The following is a 22,579-nucleotide window of genomic DNA, read 5'->3' as shown; positions in this document are numbered from 1 at the left end:
TTTAAAAATAAATTTAGAGTACCCAATTCATTATTTCCAATTAAGGGGTAATTTAGCGTGGCCAATCCACCTACCCTGCACATCTTTGGGTTGTGGGGGTGAAACCCATGCAAACACGGGGAGAATGTGCAAACTCCACATGGACAATGATCCAGAGCCGGGATCGACCCTGGGACCTCGGCACCGTGAGAGTACAGGTCTAACCCACTGCGCCACCGTGCTGCCCCTATTAGCTTTCCTAATTGTTGTACCTGCGTATTAGACCCAGATCTCACTTAAGTACTGCTTTAACAGACACACAGTCTGGATACCTTAACCTAGGTTCTTCATCATACCACTGCAACAAATGAAGACCTTAACCCGGGCTTTTAATATTACTACCACAGATATAAAATATAACAATTTTTACATTCATCACAGCGATCAAAGCAAGGCTGAAATGTTTGAGATTGTCTTCCACCGTTGGTTAATCATACCGACCGGAAGTCCGAGCCCCCGACAATGCAGCGGCGGTCCCTGGGTTGTGCAGGGGGGGCGGGGGCTCGAGTCTCTGGAGTGGAGACTCAAACCCGCCGACTCAAAGAGACGGGCGTGAGAGTGACTGGGCCACGACCGACACCTGGATACGGAGATGGGGAGCTCGCCCTGTTTCGGCGCAAGTCACACACTGTTAAACCCCATTAATAGAACCCACAGCGGGATTTAAAAAAAAAAAAATCCTGCACCCAGCCAAGCAGGAGGCCTCAATCTCTGTCAATGCAAAATGATAGGAGGAGGTGTTCCCTTGGGACCTGTCATAAATGAGTGGATGATTTCACCCCCCCCCCCCCCCCCCCCCCCGGGTTAGGGGTCAACATGCAGGATCCTGATGCATCGAACGATTGACCACATCTAACATTTGACCCGAGGACAGATTGGTCTCCTTATTTAAGGTAGGGTGTGAATGCGTCGGAGGCGGTTCGGGGGAGGTTTAACGAGGTGGACACGTGGGACACGTGCCATTTTCCAAAATGGCAACCACGTATATTCATAGAGTCCCGTAGATATTAATGGTTATGTAACATCAGGGCAGCACGGTAGCATTGTGGATAGCACAATTGCTTCACAGCTCCAGGGTCCCAGGTTCGATTCCCGGCTTGTGTCACTGTCTGTGCGGAGTCTGCACGTTCTCCCCGTGTCTGCGTGGGTTTCCTCCGGGTGCTCCGGTTTCCCTCCCACAGTCCAAAGATGTGCAGGTTAGGTGGATTGGCCGTGCTAAATTACCCTTAGTGTCCAAAATTGCTCTTAGTGTTGGGTGGGGTAACTGGGTTATGGGGATAGGGTGGAGGTGTTGACCTTGGGTAGGGTGCTCTTTCCAAGAGCCGGTGCAGACTCGATGGGCCAAATAGCCTCCTTCTGCACTGTAAATTCTATGATTCTGTGAGCAGGTTGTCTGATGAGGAAAGGTTAGACAGGCTGGACTGGTTTTCTCTAGGGTCCAGAAGAGTGAGGGGGCGGGGGTGACCCGATTGAGGTGAACAAGGTCCTGAACGGTATCGACAAGGTGGGCATGGAAAGCAAGTTTCCTCAAATGGGTGAGTCCAGAGTTTTTTTTTTGGGGGGGGGGGGGGGGGGGGGGGGCGGCAATGTTTAAAATGAAGGGTTTGCCCTTTGAGGACAGTGATGAGGAGAAACTCGAGGGTCGCACAACTTAGGAACTCCCTCCCTCAGGAGGCGGGGTCAGTGAATATTTTTAAGGGGGACGTGGAACATAGAACATACAGTGCAGAAGGAGGCCATTCGGCCCTTCGAGTCTGCACCGACCCACTTAAGCCCCCACTTCTACCCTATCCCTGTACCCCAATAACCCCATCTAACCTTTTTGGACACGAAGGGCAATTTATCATGGCCAATCCACCTAACCTGCATGTCTTTGGACTGTGGGAGGAAACCGGAGCACCCGGAGGAACCCCACGCAGACACGGGAAGAACGTGCAGACTCCGCAAGGACAGTGACCCAGCGGGGAATCGAACCTGGGACCGTGGCGCTGTGAAGCATTAACAATGAAATCGTTCCCAGTATCCAACCATTGTCGGCCATGGATTCCATCACCTCCCTTCAGTCTGCAAGCGCAAAACCCCTCGACAAGCCGCTGCGTCACAAAATTGAGTACAGGTGAGTGCACCTCCTACTCCACTCTCATCCTGGACGGTTCCCTCACCGCCAGACCCAATAAATACAAACACAGGTTTCTTAAAAATTCGATCATGGGATGTGGGCGTTGCTGGCCACTCATTGCCCATCCCCGAGAGCATTTAAGAGTCGACCGACCGCATTGATGCGTGTCTGGAGTCACATGGAGGCCAGACCAGGTAAGGACGACAGATTTTTTTTCCCCTATTACTGAGCCAGATGGATTTTTACGACAATAAACAATGGTTTAATTGGTCATCTTTAGACTTATAATTCCAGATTTTTATTGAATTCAAATTTTGCCATCTGCCATGGCGGGACTCAAACCCGGGTCTCCAAGGGATTACCCTTGGTCTCTGGATTACTAATGTCACTGCCTCCCCGAAATCCCAGGAGTTAAATTTATTGGAAAGCGAGTAGATTACACATTTTGGCAGCCCGTGGTGGTCCATTCTATGCCTGATGTGAGTTGGGAGCCCCACTAGTACACGGCGATCTCTGCCATGTGCTTAATTCACCCCGAGACCAGAAAAAAAACAAAAAAACTGATGGGCTGCCTGGAAGTCGCTCCTGTTTTGCCCCTTGGAGAACTTGAATTTTTAAAAGATTTCTTCTGCTCTGGCACCGGCGATGGTGAGCAGAAGCTGTGTCTTTTCAGCATCGGCCACGTCTTCTAGTTCGGCTGCTGCCAGGAAGATTTCAAACCTTTGCCGGAATGCCCGCCTGTTTTCGCGGAGATCGCCGTGGCACTGGAGCCGCTGCGGAACCCGGATCTCGAACATCTTGCCTGGGTATCGTTGCTGGTTGTCACTGTACGCTGAGGTATGGCTATGTGGATTGAAACAGTTCACTGCTGGTACCATGATTTGTTATGTTGTAGGTGTAACATAAGCGGCTTCCTTGTGGTGCACTTGACAAAGGAAGGTTCAGACGTGGGGATAACTTCAACACGTTTATTAAACTATTTATACTTCTATTACTCGAGTTCGACACAACTGCTAATCCTACTATAACTACCCAGACTGACTAACCAGTTGCTGCAATCCACGTGGTGGGAGTGATATTGAATCAACCCTGTGTCTGTACTCACTGACTGTCTCCACTGGAAAGAGGCAGATCATGTGTGTGGTGTCCTTTACATATGGGTTGGTGTAATGCCCTCCTGTGGTCGTACCACCTCCGTGTGTATCGTGAATGTCCATTGGTTGTGTCCTATCTACCTGATCTATTGGTTGAGTGTGTGTGATGTCTTTGGTGCTCCCTCTAGTGTCTAGCTACACTACATGTATTTACATTGATGCACATCACCACACAAACAGGTTAATCGAGAAGTCAAATTTATTTGAAAGCAAGTAGATTATACATTTTGGTAGCTGTTGTGGGGTAAACTCTGCAGCAACGTCTGATGTGGGTCGGGAGATCCACTAGGACACGGCATTCTCTGCCACGTTGGCTGTCTGGGAAGAGAGTGGGCTGAGAAGAAGGTTTGCGAGCCTGGACTGCCTCTGGATTCTCGCCTCAGACGGGTGAGTTTTCCTCCTCGCTTCCTCCAATGCGTACTCCAGAGGGTCAATCAGCTGGCAGCTGCCACCCAGTTGCCTGTGCCATCTTCATATCTCTCTTGGCCAGTGTCCTTGTGGCCTAAGTTGCGACATCCAGCGGCCTGGTGATGCTAGAGTGGTTCTTTGGCACGTGGCTGTCATCGACCCAGGCGATCGAGCCAAACCAACACCGGTGACGCTCAGTGAATATTAGCAATGCAATTTCTCAAATTGGCAAGCATAGCAAACGTTCCCAGGAATAAACGTCCAGCTGCCATTTTGTGTACTTTATGAATCAGGGATACGGCGAGAAAAAGACCAATATATAAAGCAACACCAAGCTCCAGACATCCAATCAAAAGCCGGAACAAACATATTTGGCTCTTTTTCTTTTCAGCCAGAGAGGTTGCCTTTCACAATCCAAACACGCATGGATCAACTGAGGTTTTCAACAGAGCATTTCCAGCTATCACACACCCTCCGAGGTCAGAGCCTGGAGAGGGAGACAAGAATTACAATAACGGTTAATTCAGGCAAAGTCAGTGTACAGATATCTCCCTGAGAGAGAGGAGACTGAGAGACACCAGTCAGTGTACAGATATCTCCCTGAGAGAGAGGGACTGAGAGACACCAGTCAGTGCACAGATATCTCCTTGAGGGAGAGAGGGGACTGAGAGACAACAGTCAGTGTACAGATATCTCCCTGAGAGAGAGAGGGGACTGAGAGACACCAGTCAGTGTACAGATATCTCCCTGAGAGAGAGGGGACTGAGAGACACCAGTCAGTGTACAGATATCTCCCTGAGAGAGAGAGGGGACTGAGAGACACCAGTCAGTGTACAGATATCTCTCTGAGAGAGATGGAACTGAGAGACACCAGTCAGTGTACAGATATCTCCCTGAGAGAGATGGAACTGAGAGACACCAGTCAGTGTACAGATATCTCTCTCAGAGAGAGGGGTCTGAGAGACACCAGTCAGTGTACAGATATCTCCGTGAGAGAGAGGGGACTGAGAGACACCAGTCAGTGTACAGATATCTCCCTGAGAGAGAGGGGACTGAGAGACACCAGTCAGTGTACAGATATCTCCCTGAGAGAGAGGGGACTGAGAGACACCAGTCAGTGTACAGATATCTCTCTGAGAGAGATGGAACTGAGAGACACCAGTCAGTGTACAGATATCTCCCTGAGAGAGATGGAACTGAGAGACACCAGTCAGTGTACAGATATCTCTCTGAGAGAGAGGGGTCTGAGAGACACCAGTCAGTGTACAGATATCTCCCTGAGAGAGAGGGGACTGAGAGACACCAGTCAGTGTACAGATATCTCCCTGAGAGAGAGGGGACTGAGAGACACCAGTCAGTGTACAGATATCTCCCTGAGAGAGAGGGGACTGAGAGACACCAGTCAGTGTACAGATATCTCCCTGAGAGAGAGGGGACTGAGAGACACCAGTCAGTGTACAGATATCTCCCTGAGAGAGAGGGGACTGAGAGACACCAGTCAGTGTACAGATATCTCCCTGAGAGAGAGGGGACTGAAAGACACCAGTCAGTGTATAGATATCTCCCTGAAAGAGAGGGGACTGAGAGACACCAGTCAGTGTACAGATATCCCCCTGAGAGAGAGGGGGCTGAGAGACACCAGTCAGTGCACAGTTATCTCCCTGAGAGAGAGGGGACTGAGAGACACCAGTCAGTGTACAGATATCTCCCTGAGAGAGAGGGGACTGAGAGACACCAGTCAGTGTACAAATATCTCCCTGAGAGTGAGAGGACTGAGAGACACCAGTCAGTGTACAGATATCTCCCTGAGAGAGAGGGGACTGAGAGACACCAGTCAGTGTACAAATATCTCCCTGAGAGTGAGAGGACTGAGAGACACCAGTCAGTGTACAGATATCTCCCTGAGAGAGAGGGGACTGAGAGACACCAGTCAGTGTACAGATATCTCCCTGAGAGAGAGGGGACTGAGAGACACCAGTCAGTGCACAGATATCTCCCTGAGAGAGAGGGGACTGAGAGACACCAGTCAGTGTACAAATATCTCGCTGAGAGTGAGAGGACTGAGAGACACCAGTCAGTGTACAGATATCTCCCTGAGAGAGTGGGGACTGAGAGACACCAGTCAGTGTACAGATATCTCCCTGAGAGAGAGGGGACTGAGAGACATCAGTCAGTGTACAGATATCTCCCGGAGAGAGGGGGGACTGAGAGACACCAGTCAGTGTACAGATATCTCCCTGAGAGAGAGGGGACTGAGTGACACCAGTCAGTGCACAGATATCTCCTTGAGTGAGAGGGGACTGAGAGACACCAGTCAGTGTCCAGATATCTCCCTGAGAGGGGACTGAGAGACACCAGTCAGTGTACAGATATCACCCTGAGAGGAGGGACTGAGACACCAGTTAGTGTACAGATATCTCCCCGAGAGAGAGGGGACTGAGAGACACCAGTCAGTGTACAGATAACTCCCTGAGAGAGAGAGGGACTGAGAGACACCAGTTAGTGTACAGATATCTCCCCGAGAGAGAGGGGACTGAGAGACACCAGTCAGTGTACAGATATCTCTCTGAGAGAGGGGACTGAGAGACACCAGTCAGTGTACAGATATCTCCCTGAGAGAGAGAGGGGACTGAGAGACACCAGTCAGTGTACAGATATCTCCCTGAGAGAGAGGGGACTGAGAGACCCCAGTCAGTGTACTGATATCTCCCTGAGAGAGAGGGGACTGAGAGACACCAGTCAGTGTACAGATATCTCCCTGAGAGAGAGGGGACTGAGAGACCCCAGTCAGTGTACAGATATCTCCCTGAGAGGGGACTGAAGCCCACTAGGGTTTGAATGATAATTGTTCACCAATTGGTCAATCAGATGAATACAACAATCTACTTGTGTCAGCCTCGACCCCTGACCTCTGGTGAGACTTTGAAGCTTACCTGCATTGGCCTTGATCCACGACAGTGACTTGTCCACCAGAAGTTCCCACTCATCTTTCGTGTCAGCACCAAATGCGTGGAGCCAAATCACCGCCAGTACTGTCGCCCAGAGATTCAGCTCAATGTGCTAAATGCAGAGAACCAACAGTGAAAGATGGACAAACCAACCATTTAATGAGGCCAGAGATATGGACTGCATGTCATCCATGGACAGAGTAAGTATACACAGCGAGGTACAGCACGGGGTTAGATACAGAGTAAAGCTCCCTCTACACTGTTCCCATCAAACACTCCCAGGACAGGGACAGCACGGGGTTAGATACAGAGAAAAGCTCCCTCTACACTGTCCCCATCAACACTCCCAGGACAGGGACAGCACGGGGTTCGATACAGAGAAAAGCTCCCTCTACACTGTCCCCATCAAACATCCCAGGACAGGTACAGCACGGGGTTAGATACAGACTAAAGCCCCCTCTACACTGTCCCCATCAAACACTCCCAGGACAGGTACAGCACGGGGTTAGATACAGAGAAAAGCTCCCTCTACACTGTCCCCATCAAACACTCCCAGGACAGGTACAGCACGGGGTTAGATACAGAGTAAAGCTCCATCTACACTGTCCCCATCAAACACTCCCAGGACAGGTACAGCACGGGGTTAGATACAGACTAAAGCTCCCTCTACACTATCCCCATCAAACACTCCCAGGACAGGTACAGCACGGGGTTAGATACAGAGTAAAGCTCCCTCTACACTGTTCCCATCAAACACTCCCAGGACAGGGACAGCACGGGGTTAGATACAGAGAAAAGCTCCCTCTACACTGTCCCCATCAAACACTCCCAGGACAGGGACAGCACGGGGTTCGATACAGAGAAAAGCTCCCTCTACACTGTCCCCATCAAACATCCCAGGACAGGTACAGCACGGGGTTAGATACAGACTAAAGCCCCCTCTACACTGTCCCCATCAAACACTCCCAGGACAGGTACAGCACGGGGTTAGATACAGAGAAAAGCTCCCTCTACACTGTCCCCATCAAACACTCCCAGGACAGGTACAGCACGGGGTTAGATACAGAGTAAAGCTCCATCTACACTGTCCCCATCAAACACTCCCAGGACAGGTACAGCACGGGGTTAGATACAGACTAAAGCCCCCTCTACACTGTCCCCATCAAACACTCCCAGGACAGGGACAGCACGGGGTTAGATACAGAGAAAAGCTCCCTCTACACTGTCCCCATCAAACACTCCCAGGACAGGGACAGCACGGGGTTAGATACAGAGAAAAGCTCCCTCTACACTGTCCCCATCAAACATCCCAGGACAGGTACAGCACGGGGTTAGATACAGACTAAAGCCCCCTCTACACTGTCCCCATCAAACACTCCCAGGACAGGTACAGCACGGGGTTAGATACAGAGAAAAGCTCCCTCTACACTGTCCCCATCAAACACTCCCAGGACAGGTACAGCACGGGGTTAGATACAGAGTAAAGCTCCCTCTACACTGTCCCCATCAAACACTCCCAGGACAGGTACAGCACGGGGTTAGATACAGAGTAAAGCTCCCTCTATACTGTTTCCATCAAACACTCCCCGGACAGGTACAGCACGGGGATAGATATAGAGTAAAGCTCCCTCTACACTGTCCCCATTAAACACTCCCAGGACAGGGACAGCACGGGGTTAGATACAGAGAAAAGCTCCCTCTACACTGTCCCCATCAAACACTCCCAGGACAGGTACAGCACGGGGTTAGATACAGAGTAAAGCTCCCTCTACACTGTCCCCATCAAACACTCCCAGGACAGGTACAGCACGGGGTTAGATACAGAGTAAAGCTCCCTCTACACTGTCCCCATCAAACACTCCCAGGACAGGTACAGCACAGGGTTAGATACAGAGAAAAGCTCCCTCTAAACTGTCCCCATCAAACACTCCCAGGACAGGTACAGCACGGGGTTAGATACAGAGTAAAGCTCCCTCTACACTGTCCCCATCAAACACTCCCAGGACAGGTACAGCACGGGGTTAGATACAGAGTAAAGCTCCCTCTATACTGTTCCCATCAAACACTCCCCGGACAGGTACAGCACGGGGATAGATATAGAGTAAAGCTCCCTCTACACTGTCCCCATTAAACACTCCCAGGACAGGGACAGCACGGGGTTAGATACAGAGAAAAGCTCCCTCTACACTGTCCCCATCAAACACTCCCAGGACAGGTACAGCACGGGGTTAGATACAGAGTAAAGCTCCCTCTACACTGTCCCCATCAAACACTCCCAGGACAGGTACAGCACGGGGTTAGATACAGAGTAAAGCTCCCTCTACACTGTCCCCATCAAACACTCCCAGGACAGGTACAGCACGGGGTTAGATACAGAGTAAAGCTCCCTCTACACTGTCCCCATCAAACACTCCCAGGACAGGTACAGCACGGGGTTAGATACAGAGTAAAGCTCACTCTACACTGTCCCCATCAAACACTCCCAGGACAGGTACAGCACGGGGTTAGATACAGAGTAAAGCTCCCTCGACACTGTCCCCATCAAACACTCCCAGGACAGGTACAGCACAGGGTTAGATACAGAGTAAAGCTCCCTCTACACTGTCCCCCATCAAACACTCCCAGGACAGGTACAGCACGGGGTTAGATACAGAGTAAAGCCCCCTCTACACTGTCCCAATCAAACACTCCCAGGACAGGTACAGCACGGTGTTAGATACAGAGTAAAGCTCCCTCTACACTGTCCCCATCAAACACTCCCAGGACAGGTACAGCACAGGGTTAGATACAGAGTAAAGCTCCCTCTACACTGTCCCCCATCATACACTCCCAGGACAGGTAGAGCACGGGGTTAGATACAGAGTAAAGCCCCCTCTACACTGTCCCCATCAAACACTCCAAGGACAGGGACAGCACGGGGTTAGATACAGAGTAAAGCTCCCTCTGCACTGTCCCCATCAAACACTCCCAGGACAGGTACAGCACGGGGTTAGATACAGAGTAAAGCTCCCTCTACACTGTCCCCATCAAACACTCCCAGGACAGGTACAGCACGGGGTTAGATACAGAGTAAAGCTCCCTCTACACTGTCCCCATCAAACACTCCCAGGACAGGTACAGCACGGGGTTAGATACAGAGTAAAGCTCCCTCTACACTGTCCCCATCAAACACTCCCAGGACAGGTACAGCACAGGGTTAGATACAGAGTGAAACTCCCTCTACATGGTCCCCAATAAACACACCCAGGATGGGGTTAGATACAGGGGTAGTTTTTGCTCAGTCCTTACCTTCCGAGGAACACTCTTCTTTATCTGCTGAGGCTTCAGGCCCAGTAGTGTGTGCAGACTGTCATCTGGAAGCCACGATCCATCTGCGTTCTGCTGGGAGATCAGCTTCATTACCGGAGACTCTTTTGGGTGATCTGGGTGGAGCGGAATGAAGAAAGGGTAGGTGCAAAGACAGAGAGGCAGTCATAAATCAAGCAATCCTCATTCGCACAGGGAACGTGTCAGACCACATGTGGGTTACTGTGTACACGTTTGGTCTCCTTATTGTAAAGTGTGGTGGAGGCAGGTTCAATCGGGGCGTCCGAGAGGGCGAGGGACGATTATCTGAATAGAGACAATGTGCAGGGGGGGGTTACGGGGGAAAAGGCACGGGGTGGGCACTAAGTCACGAGGCTCGTTTGGAGAGACGGTGGAGACAGGATGGGCCGGATGGCCTCCTCTGCACCGTAACGATTCTGTGATTATCGTGAGGGGAATTGAATACAACAGTAGGCAGGTTATGCTTCAGTTGTGCTGGACATTGGTGAGACCACATCTGGAGCAAAGTGTACTGTATTGGTCTCCTTATTTAAAGGAAAGATGTAAATGTGTTCGAAGCAGTTCAGAGAAGGTTTACCAGACTTCATACCTGGAAGAGTCTTGTGAGGAAAGGATGGGAATGGCCGGCATGCGTCTGGTGGTGTTCAGGAGAGTAAGAGGTGACTTGACAAAAACATATGAGATGCTGAGGGCGGATGGGCTGGTTTAGCTCAGTGGGCTAGACAGCTGGTTTGTAATGCAGAACATGGCCAGCAGCGCGGGTTCAATTCCCGTACCGGCCTCCCCGAACAGGCGCCGGAATGCAGCAAATAGGGGCTTTTCACTGTAACGTCATACTTGTGACAATAAAAGATTATTATTATTATGGATGTGGAGCAGATGTTTCCTCTTGGGGGAGAATCTAGAACTGGCGGCGGCGGGGGGTCACTGTTTAAAAATAAGGGGTCGCCATTTAAACATGGAGATGAGGAGAAATATTTTCTCTGAGAGAAAGGTGAGTCTTTGAACTCTTCCTCAAATGGCAGTGGATGTTTGTATGTCTTTAAGGCAGAGCTGGGTAGATTCTTGGTGAGCAAGAATGGGGCTGAATAGAGTCATAGATGTTTACAGCATGGAAACAGGTCCTTCGGCCCAGCTTCTCCATTCCGCCCAATTTCTGTCACTAGTCTCACTTGCCCACATTTGGCCCCATATCCCGCTCTACCAACCCTACCCATATAACTGGAGAGACTGCTTTTTAAAAGTCAAAATCGTACCTGCCTCTACTACTGCCGTTCCGGATGCTCACCACCCTCCATGTGAAGATATTTCCCCTCTGGTCTCTTTTATATCTCTTTCCTCTCACCATAAACATTTGCCCTCTAGTTCTAGACTCTCTACCTTTGGGAAAAGATGTTGACTATCTACCTTATTATTTATAGCCCTCTATCAGATCATCCCCAAGCCTCCTACGCTCCAGGGAAAAAAGTCCCAGCCTTTCTTATAACTCAGACCATCAAGTCCTGGCAGCATCCTCGTAAATCTCTTCTGCACTATTTCTAGTTTACAATATCCTTCCTACAATAGGGTGACCAGAACTGAACAGAGTATTCCATGTGTGGTCTTACCAAAGTCTTGTTCAACTTCAACAAGACATCCCAACTCCTGTATTCAATATTCTGACCAATAAAACCTGCATGCTGAATACCTTCTTCACCACCCTGACCACCTGCGCCTCCACCTTCAAGGAGCTTTGAACCTGAACCCCTAGATCTCTTTGCTCTGTAACTCTCCCAACTCCCTACCAATGACTGAGTAGGTCCTGCCCTGATTTGATTTACCAAAATGCATCACCGCACATTTATCCAAATTAAACTCCATCTGCCATTCATCATCCCACTGGCCCAATTGGTCAAGATCCTGTTGCAATCTTATATAACCTTCACTATCCACTATGCCACCAATCTTGGTGTCATCTGCAAACTTACTAACCATGCCTCCTACATTCTCATCCAAATCATTCATATATATCACAAAATAACAGTGGGCCCAGCACCGATCCCTGAGGCACAGCGCTGGTCACAGGCCTCCAGTTTGAAACAGAACCCTCCACAACCACCCTTTGGTTTCGGTCGCCAAGCCAATTTTGTATCCAATTGGCTACCTCACCCTGGATTTCGTGAGATTTAACCTTTTGCAACAACCTACCATGCGGTACCTTGTCAAAGTCCATGTAGACAACGTTGACTACACTGCTCTCATCTACTCTTGCTTACCCCTTCAAAACACTCAAAATCAAATTGGTGAGACATGACTTTCCCCTTACAAAGCAAAGCTGAGTTTCCCTAATTAGCCCTTGCCTGTCCAAATGCCTGTAGATCCTGTCCCTCAGAATATCTTCGAACAACTTACCCACTACAGAAGTAAGGCTCACCGGTCTGTAGTTCCCAGGCTTATCCTTACAGCCCTTCTTAAACAAGGGCACAACATTTGCTACCCTTCAATCTTCAGGCACCTCCCCTGTGGCTGTCGATAATCAAATATCTCAGATAGGTGACCAGCAATTTCCCTAGCCTCCATCAAAGTCCTGGGATACATTTCATCAGGTCCTGGGGATTTGTCTATCTTGATGTGCATTAATACCTCCAGCACCTCCTTCTCTGTAATATTTTATTTCCCAAATTTCCCTAACATTCATGCCTTTCTCAACAGTAAATACTGACGAGAAATATTCATTTCGGCCCTCTCCCATCCCATGTGGGATCTGCACATAGATGACCTTGTTTATCCTTAACAGGCCCTACCTCTCCCTAGTCACCCTATTACCCTTTATGTATCTGTAAAAGCTCTTTGGATTTTCCTTTGTCTTATCTGCCAAGACAATCTCATGCCCCCTTTTTGCCCTCCTGACTTCTCTCTTAACTCTACTCCGACGAGCCCTATACTCTTCAAGGGATCAATTGATCTCAGCTGCCTCTGCATGTCATATGTCCCCTCCTTTCTTTTGACCATGGCCTCAATATCCCGAGTCATCCAGGGTTTCCTACTTCCACCAGCCTTACCCTTCACTCTTTTTTAAAAAAATTCTCCTCCTTTTTCACATTTTCTCCCACATTTACACCATCAACAATAAACAATAATCAGCAAGATATGTCAATCCCATAATAACAACAATCCCATCCGCCCCACCAACCCCCAAACTCAGCCCGCATGTTTACATAAACAAATGACAAAAAGGAATCAGGGATTACCCGTAGTCACCCTTAATCTACACTGCCCCCCCCCCCCACCACCGCAGGTCTCCAGCTCCTCCCGTCCACTGCCTCTTGTAAAACTCCTCCTCCCAACCTCGGTTCCTTCCCCCCAACTTTCCACCCCGGCTAGACCACTCGGACCCTGTTCTGCCAGGCTCCGATGGCCGCAGCCCCTCCCCCCACCTCACTCCCGTTCACTGGCCGGCTTAAACCGGCCAGCGTGGAGGCCCCCGCCCGGGTCCCTTTCCCCCTTGCCCGGCCCTAGGAAACACCCAAAGATCCCCTTTTAGCACACAGACCCCGCATATCCACCTACACCCCAAAGAACCCTCATTTTGAGTGAAAGTCCCATCACTTCCCTTGTCCAAATATATACCACATTGGCTCCTTTAACCTCTACACCCGCGCGCAGTGATACAAAAAAGAAGAAAATACAGTCATGAGGTTACATCGGCACATGGCCATTCCTCAATTTGTCAGTTCTGCCACAGTCCTTCTGCTTTCGCAAACTCCTCCGCTGCATCCGCCGTTCCAAAATAAAAGTCCCTGAGCTTGTAAGTCACCCTCAGCTTCGCTGGATACTTACCTTTCACTCTTAAGAGGAATGTGCTCAGCCTGAACCTAGTTAACACACTTTTGAAAGACTCCCACTTACCAGCTGTCCCCTTGCCTAGAAACAGGCCCACTACTGCTCCTTGTTGTCTGAGTAACAGAACAGCACGAGCAAGAATGTGCTCTTTGCTGAAGCCTCTTTTACGTTGGTGGGAAGGGGTTGGAGGGGTGTGTAGGGGGGGGATCGATTCCGACATCGGCGACAGTCTGTGTGGAGTTTGCACATTCTCCCCGTGTGTGCGTGGGTTTCCTCCAGGTGCTCCATTTCCTCCCACTGTCCTAAGATGTGCAGTGTAGGTGGATTGGTCATGCTAAATTGTCTCTTAGTATCTAAAGGTTAGGTTGGATTACAGGGCTAGACCGGGGGTTTGGGCCTAGCTAGGAGGGTTGGTGCAGACTTGATGGGCCAAATGTCCTCCTTTTGCATTGTAGGGATTCTATGATTCTATTCTATGATCAGCCATCTCTCTTGGACCCCCCCATCTCTCTCTCTTGGACCCCCCATCTCTCTCTCTTGGACCCCCCCATCTCTCTCTCTTGGACCCCCCCATCTCTCTCTCTTGGACCCCCCCATCTCTCTCTCTTGGACCCCCCCATCTCTCTCTCTTGGACCCCCCCATCTCTCTCTCTTGGACCCCCCCATCTCTCTCTCTTGGACCCCCCATCTCTCTCTCTTGGACCCCCCCATCTCTCTCTCTTGGACCCCCCCATCTCTCTCTCTGGACCCCCCCATCTCTCTCTCTTGGACCCCCCATCTCTCTCTCTTGGACCCCCCATCTCTCTCTCTTGGACCCCCCCATCTCTCTCTCTTGGACCCCCCCATCTCTCTCTCTTGGACCCCCCCATCTCTCTCTCTTGGACCCCCCCATCTCTCTCTCTTGGACCCCCCCATCTCTCTCTCTTGGACCCCCCCCATCTCTCTCTCTCGGACCCCCCCATCTCTCTCTCTCGGACCCCCCCATCTCTCTCTCTCGGACCCCCCCATCTCTCTCTCTCGGACCCCCCCATCTCTCTCTCTCGGACCCCCCCATCTCTCTCTCTCGGACCCCCCCATCTCTCTCTCTCGGACCCCCCCATCTCTCTCTCTCGGACCCCCCCATCTCTCTCTCTCGGACCCCCCACCTCTCTCTCTCGGACCCCCCACCTCTCTCTCTCGGACCCCCCACCTCTCTCTCTCGGACCCCCCACCTCTCTCTCTCGGACCCCCCCACCTCTCTCTCTCGGACCCCCCCATCTCTCTCTCTCGGACCCCCCCATCTCTCTCTCTCGGACCCCCCCCATCTCTCTCTCGGACCCCCCACCTCTCTCTCTCGGACCCCCCACCTCTCTCTCTCTCGGACCCCCCACCTCTCTCTCTCTCGGACCCCCACCTCTCTCTCTCGGACCCCCCACCTCTCTCTCTCGGACCCCCCACCTCTCTCTCGGACCCCCCACCTCTCTCTCGGACCCCCCACCTCTCTCTCGGAACCCCCACCTCTCCCTTCGGAACCCCACCTCTCCTTCGGAACCCCAACCTCTCCCTTCGGAACCCCAACCTCTCCCTTCGGAACCCCAACCTCTCCCTTCGGAACCCCAACCTCTCCCTTCGGAACCCCAACCTCTCCCTTCGGAACCCCAACCTCTCCCTTCGGAACCCCCATCTCTCCCTTCGGAACCCCCATCTCTCCCTTCGGAACCCCCATCTCTCCCTTCGGAACCCCCATCTCTCCCTTCGGAACCCCTATCTGGTATTTGAAAAAAAGAAAAGGTGGTGGTGGCTGGCGGGTGGGGGGGATCTGGAGGAAATCCTCCCCGGTGTTGGTTCCCGACGTTACTAAGGAAGAGATCTCTGGCCGTTTACACTGTAGAACTATATGGGGTCTTGCTGTGCCCAAGTTACAGTACCCTCTCTATGAGGGTAACTGCGCTTCAAAATGCTCTTGTCCCGGTCGTGAGTACGTTGGAGGAATCTTGGTGCCGAGAGGCGGTTTAGTCATGTTGGAAAACAAAGATAGTTGTAAGAGATTTATATTTGTATTAGCAAACATTAGAAATAAGGTATAGTTTTAAGTGGGTTTAATTTAATGTTTCTGTGTAAGGAAGGGTGAAATCTACAATAAGATTCATGCTGAACAAAGATGTTTGTATGTGTGGGGGCTGGTTTCAATTCCAACTGTGCTTTTATTGTACTTAGAGAGGGTTATGGCGTGAAGAGTAAATAATCCAGTAGAAGTATGTAGGCGTTGCTAGCAATTGGGGGCCCTTTTAAGATAGAAAGGCTTTTGAGTTTAGTTTTTAGCTGAATTTGTTTACAGTTGCAGGGACACACACACACACACACACTCAACTCTGCCAGAAGAAGGACTGGACAGGATTAAGGAGCGGAAAGAGGCAGACTTCCGAAGAACCAGATACAGTCCAGATAACCAGGGAATTGGGACAGAAATAATGTCTTAAGGAGACTGAATTTAAGAGAACAGAGACCAAGGTTCTGTTCAGAAGAATTCAAGGGAGAAGAAAACAAAGTGTTCGGAGTTAAAGAGACAGCTGCAGTAACCACAATCAAACTGGAAAGCAGACTTCAGAGGTAAATGAAAAGTTGGATGTTACCTTAACAGGAGTCTGGGAATCGGCCGCAGCAAGAAGAGCTCCCGCCGATGGCCACGATTTGGGGGAAATCCCTGAGTCATCGCCTACCCCCCCCCCGACTATCCTCGGCCTTTGGGGCCGTCACGAGCAGCCAGCGGGGCCAGTTTAAAAACCGGCGAAGAACCCCGCGGGTGTCGAGCGGCGGGGGCTGAGGCGCTGGGCCCAGCGCGGCGCGGAAGTCAGAGCAGCGGGGGCGGAGCTACAAGGAGGCCGAGGCGGCAGGCCCGAGGCCAGGGCACGATGGAGGTAGGGTACACATCGGATGGCTCCCACCTAGGAGGAAGAAAGAAGGCTGAAGCCTGGTCCCAGGGGAGCTCTGGGTGAATGCAGAGGAGAAAGAAAGAAGGTTTAAGGAAGTTTGGTGAAAGTTTTTTTTTCTCTCTCCTTTTTTTAAAAAAAATTATAATTCAGATTGATGAAGGACAGGAGGGTGAAGGGGGAGAGAAGAGAAAAGAAAGAAAAAAAAAACAACAATAAGTCACTAAAGGATGCGAAAAGCAGGGTCGAAGAAAGGAGTAACCGCGGGTTCGCCGCTGAAGGAGAAGACGAGCAAAGTGTTGACAGGTTGGCGGAAGCCGAATTGCAAAGCGGGGCTGCACTACTTACGGTGGAGAAGATGACCGATGGTGATGGCGGTGGAGCTGGAAAAACAGTTTGCAAGGCACATGGAGGCTTTGAGGAAGGAGACGGCAGTCCGCATTGAAGTCATTGTGGAAGAGGCAATCGGCCCGATGAGGGTGGAGGTGGCAAAGGCACTGGCCGAGGTGAGAGAGCAGGGCGAGAAGATGAAGGAGGTGGAGGAGGCCGTGACACGACACAGCGACCAGGTCACCTCGATGGGGGACGAGCTGCGGAGGGTGGTGGAGGTTAACAGAGGACTCCGAGAAAAGCTGGAAAACTTGGAAAACCGCTCAAGGCGGCACAATTTGAGAATTGTGGGCTTGCCCGAAGGGACAGAGAGGGCCCAAGGCCAACACAATACTTCGCTAAGAAGTTGGTGGAGCTGATGGGGGAGGGTGAGAACCCCTCCCTGTACGAGCTAGACCGAGCTCATCGGTCATTAAGGCCGAAGCCCAAAGTGAACGAGCCGCCACGGGCAGTAATTATCTGCTTCCATAAATTCTGCATGAAGGAGAAAGTATTAAGCTGGGCGAAGCAGAAGCGTGAGGTGCTGTGGGATGGTACTGCGGTTCGGATCTACCAGGACCCGACGGTAGAGTTGGCAAAAAGACGAGCGGCGTTTGGGCGAGTGAAGGCGGCTTTGTACAAGAAGGGGATGCGATTTGGTGTGGTGTACCCGGCGAAGTTGAGGGTAACGTATAACACCAAAGACTTTTGCTTGGGACAGACGTGAGGAGCGGAATTGGAAGAGAGACTGTGGACTGTGTTTGAGCAGCTGGAAAATGTATAAATCTTACAACTTTCTTTTTACTGATGTGTATTGTAATTTACTTCTCTTTGCATTGTTACAGAGTTCAAGTTAATGGTTGGGTTGATTGGTGTTCTGTGTTGCGACGGTTAAATCTTATGTTAGTGATCTTATGTTAGGGGTTGGATTGTTGGGTTGTTTTTTCTTTCACCACCCGCACTAGCTAACTAAAGTCAGCTAGTGAGCGGAGGTGAGGTGAGAGGAGGGCTGCGAACATTGGAGCCTGGTTAGCAGGCTTCAATGGGCCCAAGAGGCATGGATGCTGGGAGATGTTGTTTCAGGGGGAAATGTAGGGAAGGGGTTCTTGGGGGGGGGGGGGGGGGGGGGGGGGGGGGGGGGGAAAGAAGGGGCTCGATGTTAACAACGGACAGGGGCGGGTCAGGCTTATGGGGCAGGGCCCAGTGGTATGATGATGGGTGGATAAGAAAGGTGGGGGGGGGGGGGGGGGTGAGAGACCCCCAGTAAGGATAGTCACGTGGAACGTGAGGCTCGAGGGTCCAGTCAAGAGGTCAAGGGTGCTTGCGCATCTTAAAAGTTTGAAAGCCAATGTGGCAATGCTGCAGGAGACTCACTTGAGGGTGAAGGACCAGGTGAGACTTAAAAAGGGCTGGGTTAGCCAAGTGTTGATGGAAGGGCTCGAGGGGTAGCGGGTACTGGTCAGCAAAAGGGTACGCTTCCAGATGGAGGTGGTGGTGGCAGATCAGGGGGGTAGGTATGTGATTGTGGCAGGGGTGCTGGAGGGGAGATTAGTGGCGCTGTTAAGTGTATATGGTCCCAATTGGGACGATGTGGGATTCGCGAGGAAGGTGTTTGAGGCCATTCCCGACTTGGGACACACATGAGCTGATTGTGGGGGGGGACGGGACGACTATAACTTGGTGCAGGAGCCAAGGTTGGACAGATCACGGCCGTGCTCGCTGGTCCCGTCAGGGGGGGGCGAAGGTGCTGGCTGGGCTAATGGTGGAAATGGGAGGGGTGGACCCTTGGAGGTTCCTGCACCCAAGGGAACGGGAGTACTCGTTTTTTCTCAGCAGTCCATAAGGTATACCCGCGGATCGACTTTTTTGTGGTGGGAAAGGCTTTGCTGGCTGGAGTCAAGGGGTCGGAATACTCTGCAATTGCAGTGTCAGATCACGCTCCACATTGGGTGGATATGGTACTGGAGAAGGGGGCAGAGACCGGGGTGGAAACTGGATGTGGGGCCTTTGGGGAACCAAGTGTTCTGTGAGAAAATTGAAAAGGTAATGGAGGAATATGTAGGTTTCAACTGTACGGGTGAGGTGTCGAAGGCAGTCGTCTGGAGGCTCTAAAGGCGGTGGTGAGGGGTGAGGTAATTTTGTTTAAGGCCAGGGTGGACGAAGAGGAGAGGTTGGAGCGGCAGAGGGTAATAGATGAGATGTTGGAGGTAGATAGGAGTTATGCAGAAGATGGGGACCCAGCGAAGCTGGAAAAGAGGAAGGAACTACAGGCGAGCTTCGACCGACTGTCCACCAGGAAGGCGGTGAGCCAACTGAGACTAGCAAGGGGTGCAGTTTATGAACATGGAGGTTTATGTTAGCAGGTCAGCTCCAGAGGGAGGCAGCGGCAAGAGAAATTCTTCAGATGAGGGATAGGGCAGGGAAGTTGGTGGTGGCTCCGGAGCTGATTAACAAGGTTTTTGAGGAGTTTTATGAGAGGTTGTACAGGTCAGAGCCACTCGGGGGAGACCGTGAGATGCAGGAATTTCTAGATGGGCTGGAATACCCGAGGCTAGGGGAGGGGGACAGGGCTACATTAGAAGGAGCAATAGTGGAGCAGGAGATAAAGGATGCGATTGGGAGGATGCAGTCGGGGAAGGTGGCAGGGCCGGATGGGTTTCCGGTGGAATATTATAAAAAATTCAAGGACAAGCTGGCACCCCTGATGGTGGGGATGTTTGAGGAGGCGATAGGGAAGGGGGTGTTACCACAAACTTTGGGGCAGGCATCGATTTCCCTGTTGCTAAAAATAGATAAGGATCCGACGGAATGTGGTTGTATAGGCCCATAATCACTTTTAAACGTGGACGCAAAAGTATGGCGAAGGTACTGGCGGGTAGGCTGGAGGAGTGCCTCCCGAAGGTGATAGGGGAGGATCAGACGGGGTTCGTGAAAGGGAGGCAGCTGTTTTCGAACATTAGGAGGGTTTTGAACGTTGTTATGGTACCGGCGGAAGGGAAGGAAACAGAGGTAGTTGTGGCATTGGACGCCGAGAAGGCGTTTGACCAGGTAGAATGGGGGTACCTGATGGCAGTGCTGGTGCGGTTTGGGGTTGGACCAAGATTTGTGAACTGGGTAAAGCTATTATATAAGGAGCCCAAGGCGAGTGTCCGCACAAATAATATCAGTTTGAGATACTTTTCTCTCCATCATGAGATGAGACAGGGATGTCCTATGTCCCCCCTGCTGTTTGCACTTGCGATTGAGCCGTTGGCCATCGCATTAAGAAGTTCGGGGATATGGAAAGGAATAGAGCACAGGGTGTCCTTATATGCCGACGACTTGCTGCTGCATGTGTCGGAACCGAGTGCATCGATAGGAGGAACATTGGAGCTACTGTATTTGGGTCTTTCTTGGGGTACAAGCTGAACCTGGACAAGAGTGAGTATTTTTGTGGTGTCTCGGCCGGGGGTGGGGGGGCTGCCATTCCGTAGGGCAGGGTCTCATTTTAGGTATCTGGGGATGCAGGTTGCTCGGGAGTGGGGGAGGCTTTGCAGGTACAACATCACTAGTTTGTTGGGGAGCCGATCTGGCAAGGTGGGACGGTCTTCCTCTGTCACTGGTGGGTCGGGTACAGGCGGTTAAAATGAATGTGTTGCCGCGATTTCTGTTTATTTTTCAATGCCTACCGATTTTCCTGCCAAAGTATTTTTTCAGGGAGATTGAGGGAGGATTACCTCGTTCATATGGGGAGGGAAGGTGGCCAGAGTGAGAAAGGTGCTGCTACAGAGGGGAAGGCAGGCAGGGGGTTTGGGTCTCCCGAACTTGTTGTATTACTACTGGGCGGCGAACGTGGAGAAAGTGCGGAGCTGGGTCAGAGGGATGGATTCTCAGTGGGTCAGAATGGAGGAGAGTTTGTGCAGGGGGCCGGGACTGAAAGCACTAGCAACAGCGCCGCTCCCGATCGCCCTGGGGAAATACTCAGGGAGTCCAGTAATAATAGCTTCATTGAAAATCTGGAGGCAGTTTCGCCAACACTTCGGGTTGGGGGCAGGGTCAAGGGAAATGCCGATTCGGGGGAACCACAGGTTTGAGCCAGGGAGGTGGATGGAAGTTTTCGGAAATGGGAAGAGAAGGGGATTAAGACGCTAAAAGATTTGTTTCTTCGGGGTCCGTTTGCAGGATTGAGGGAGCTGGAAGCGAAGTATGGGCTAGAGCAGGGAGAAGTGTTTAGGTACATGCAGGTTCGGGATTTTGCCAGGAAGGAGATACAGAGCTTCCCGGTGGAGCCGGCCTCCACATTGCTGGAGGAGGTGCTGACGACAGGGGGACTGGAGAAGGGGGTTGTGTCAGCGGTTTATGGAGCTATTTTGGAAGAGGAGAAGGCACCTCTGGAAGGGATCAAAGCAAAGTGGGAGGAAGAGCTGGGAGAGGTTATGGAGGAGGGGGTCTGGTGTGAGGTGCTCCGGAGAATGAATGCCTCCACCTCATGCGCGAGGTTGGGACTGATACAGCTGAAGGTGGTATACAGAGCGCACCTCACGAGGGCGAGCCGATTCTTTGAAGGAGTAGAAGATGTGTGTGAGCGTTGCGGGGCGGGGGGGGCGTGAATCACGTTCATATGTTTTGGTCCTGTCCAAAGCTAGGGGAGTACTGGAAGGAGGTGTTTAGGGTAATTTCCAAGGTGGTGCGTGTGAAACTGGACCCGGGTCTCCAGGAGGCCATATTCGGGGTGTCGGACCAGTCAGGGTTGGAAACGGGAGTGGAGGCAGATATCATAGCCTTCGCCTCATTGATTGCTCGAAGGCGGATCCTGTTGGGATGGAGAGCAGCCTCTCCACCCAGTGCCCTGGCGTGGCGGGGGGACCTGTTGGAATACTTGACCCTTGAGAAGGTCAAGTTCGAACTGAGGGGAAGCTCGGAGGGGTTCTACAAGTCATGGGCACTATTTATTATGCACTCTCATGAACTGGATAACATCGAACATTAGTTGGGGGGGGGGGGGGGGGGGGGGGGGTGTACTAAGGGTGACTATGGGTAATCCCGGATTTCTTTTTGTCATTTGTTTATGTAAACATGCAGACTGATGTTTGGGGGTTGGTGGGAGGATGGGAGCGTTGTTATTATGGGGATTGACATATCTGTTGCTGATTATTGTTGGTGGGTGTAAATTCGGGAGAAAATGTGAAAAAGGAGAATAAAAATATATATATTTTTTTAAAAACAAGAGTCCGGGAATCGAGTGTTAAAGCAATCGTAAATAATTTGTACAATAGTTAAGAAATCCTGAGTGGGGTGTTCAAAATCCCAGATGCTGGCTTCTTTGCTAAAAGTGGAGCGGAAGCTTTGTATAAAAGAGTCGTTTGAAAAACCTGTATCCAGGATCTTGTCCGGTGCAAACATCATTTTCGAGAAACCGCCGAAAGGTGCAGAACGGGCCTTCCTGGGGTGGGCCATGGCTGTTGAGAGACCATTGGGGCATCGTTAGACAAGTCATCGCCTCCC

At 51.3% G+C, this 22,579-nt stretch overlaps 1 protein-coding gene across 1 annotated transcript in view; it reads right to left on the bottom strand.

Annotated features, from left to right (window-relative positions):
• Window positions 1–3,495: 3,495 nt before the first annotated feature.
• Window positions 3,496–22,579, bottom strand: part of LOC140417926 (von Willebrand factor A domain-containing protein 5A-like) — a 93,774-nt gene continuing 74,690 nt past the window's right edge. The window contains 4 exon segments of the mRNA XM_072501358.1: window positions 3,496–4,207; window positions 6,654–6,780; window positions 9,957–10,090; window positions 22,447–22,533. Coding sequence (XP_072357459.1) covers window positions 4,128–4,207; window positions 6,654–6,780; window positions 9,957–10,090; window positions 22,447–22,533 — 428 coding nt within the window. The 3' untranslated portion in view covers window positions 3,496–4,127.

This window comes from Scyliorhinus torazame, chromosome 5 (assembly GCF_047496885.1).
Source record: "Scyliorhinus torazame isolate Kashiwa2021f chromosome 5, sScyTor2.1, whole genome shotgun sequence".
Classification (NCBI taxonomy): Eukaryota; Metazoa; Chordata; class Chondrichthyes; order Carcharhiniformes; family Scyliorhinidae; genus Scyliorhinus; species Scyliorhinus torazame.
This window is presented reverse-complemented; position numbering and strand designations above follow the sequence as displayed.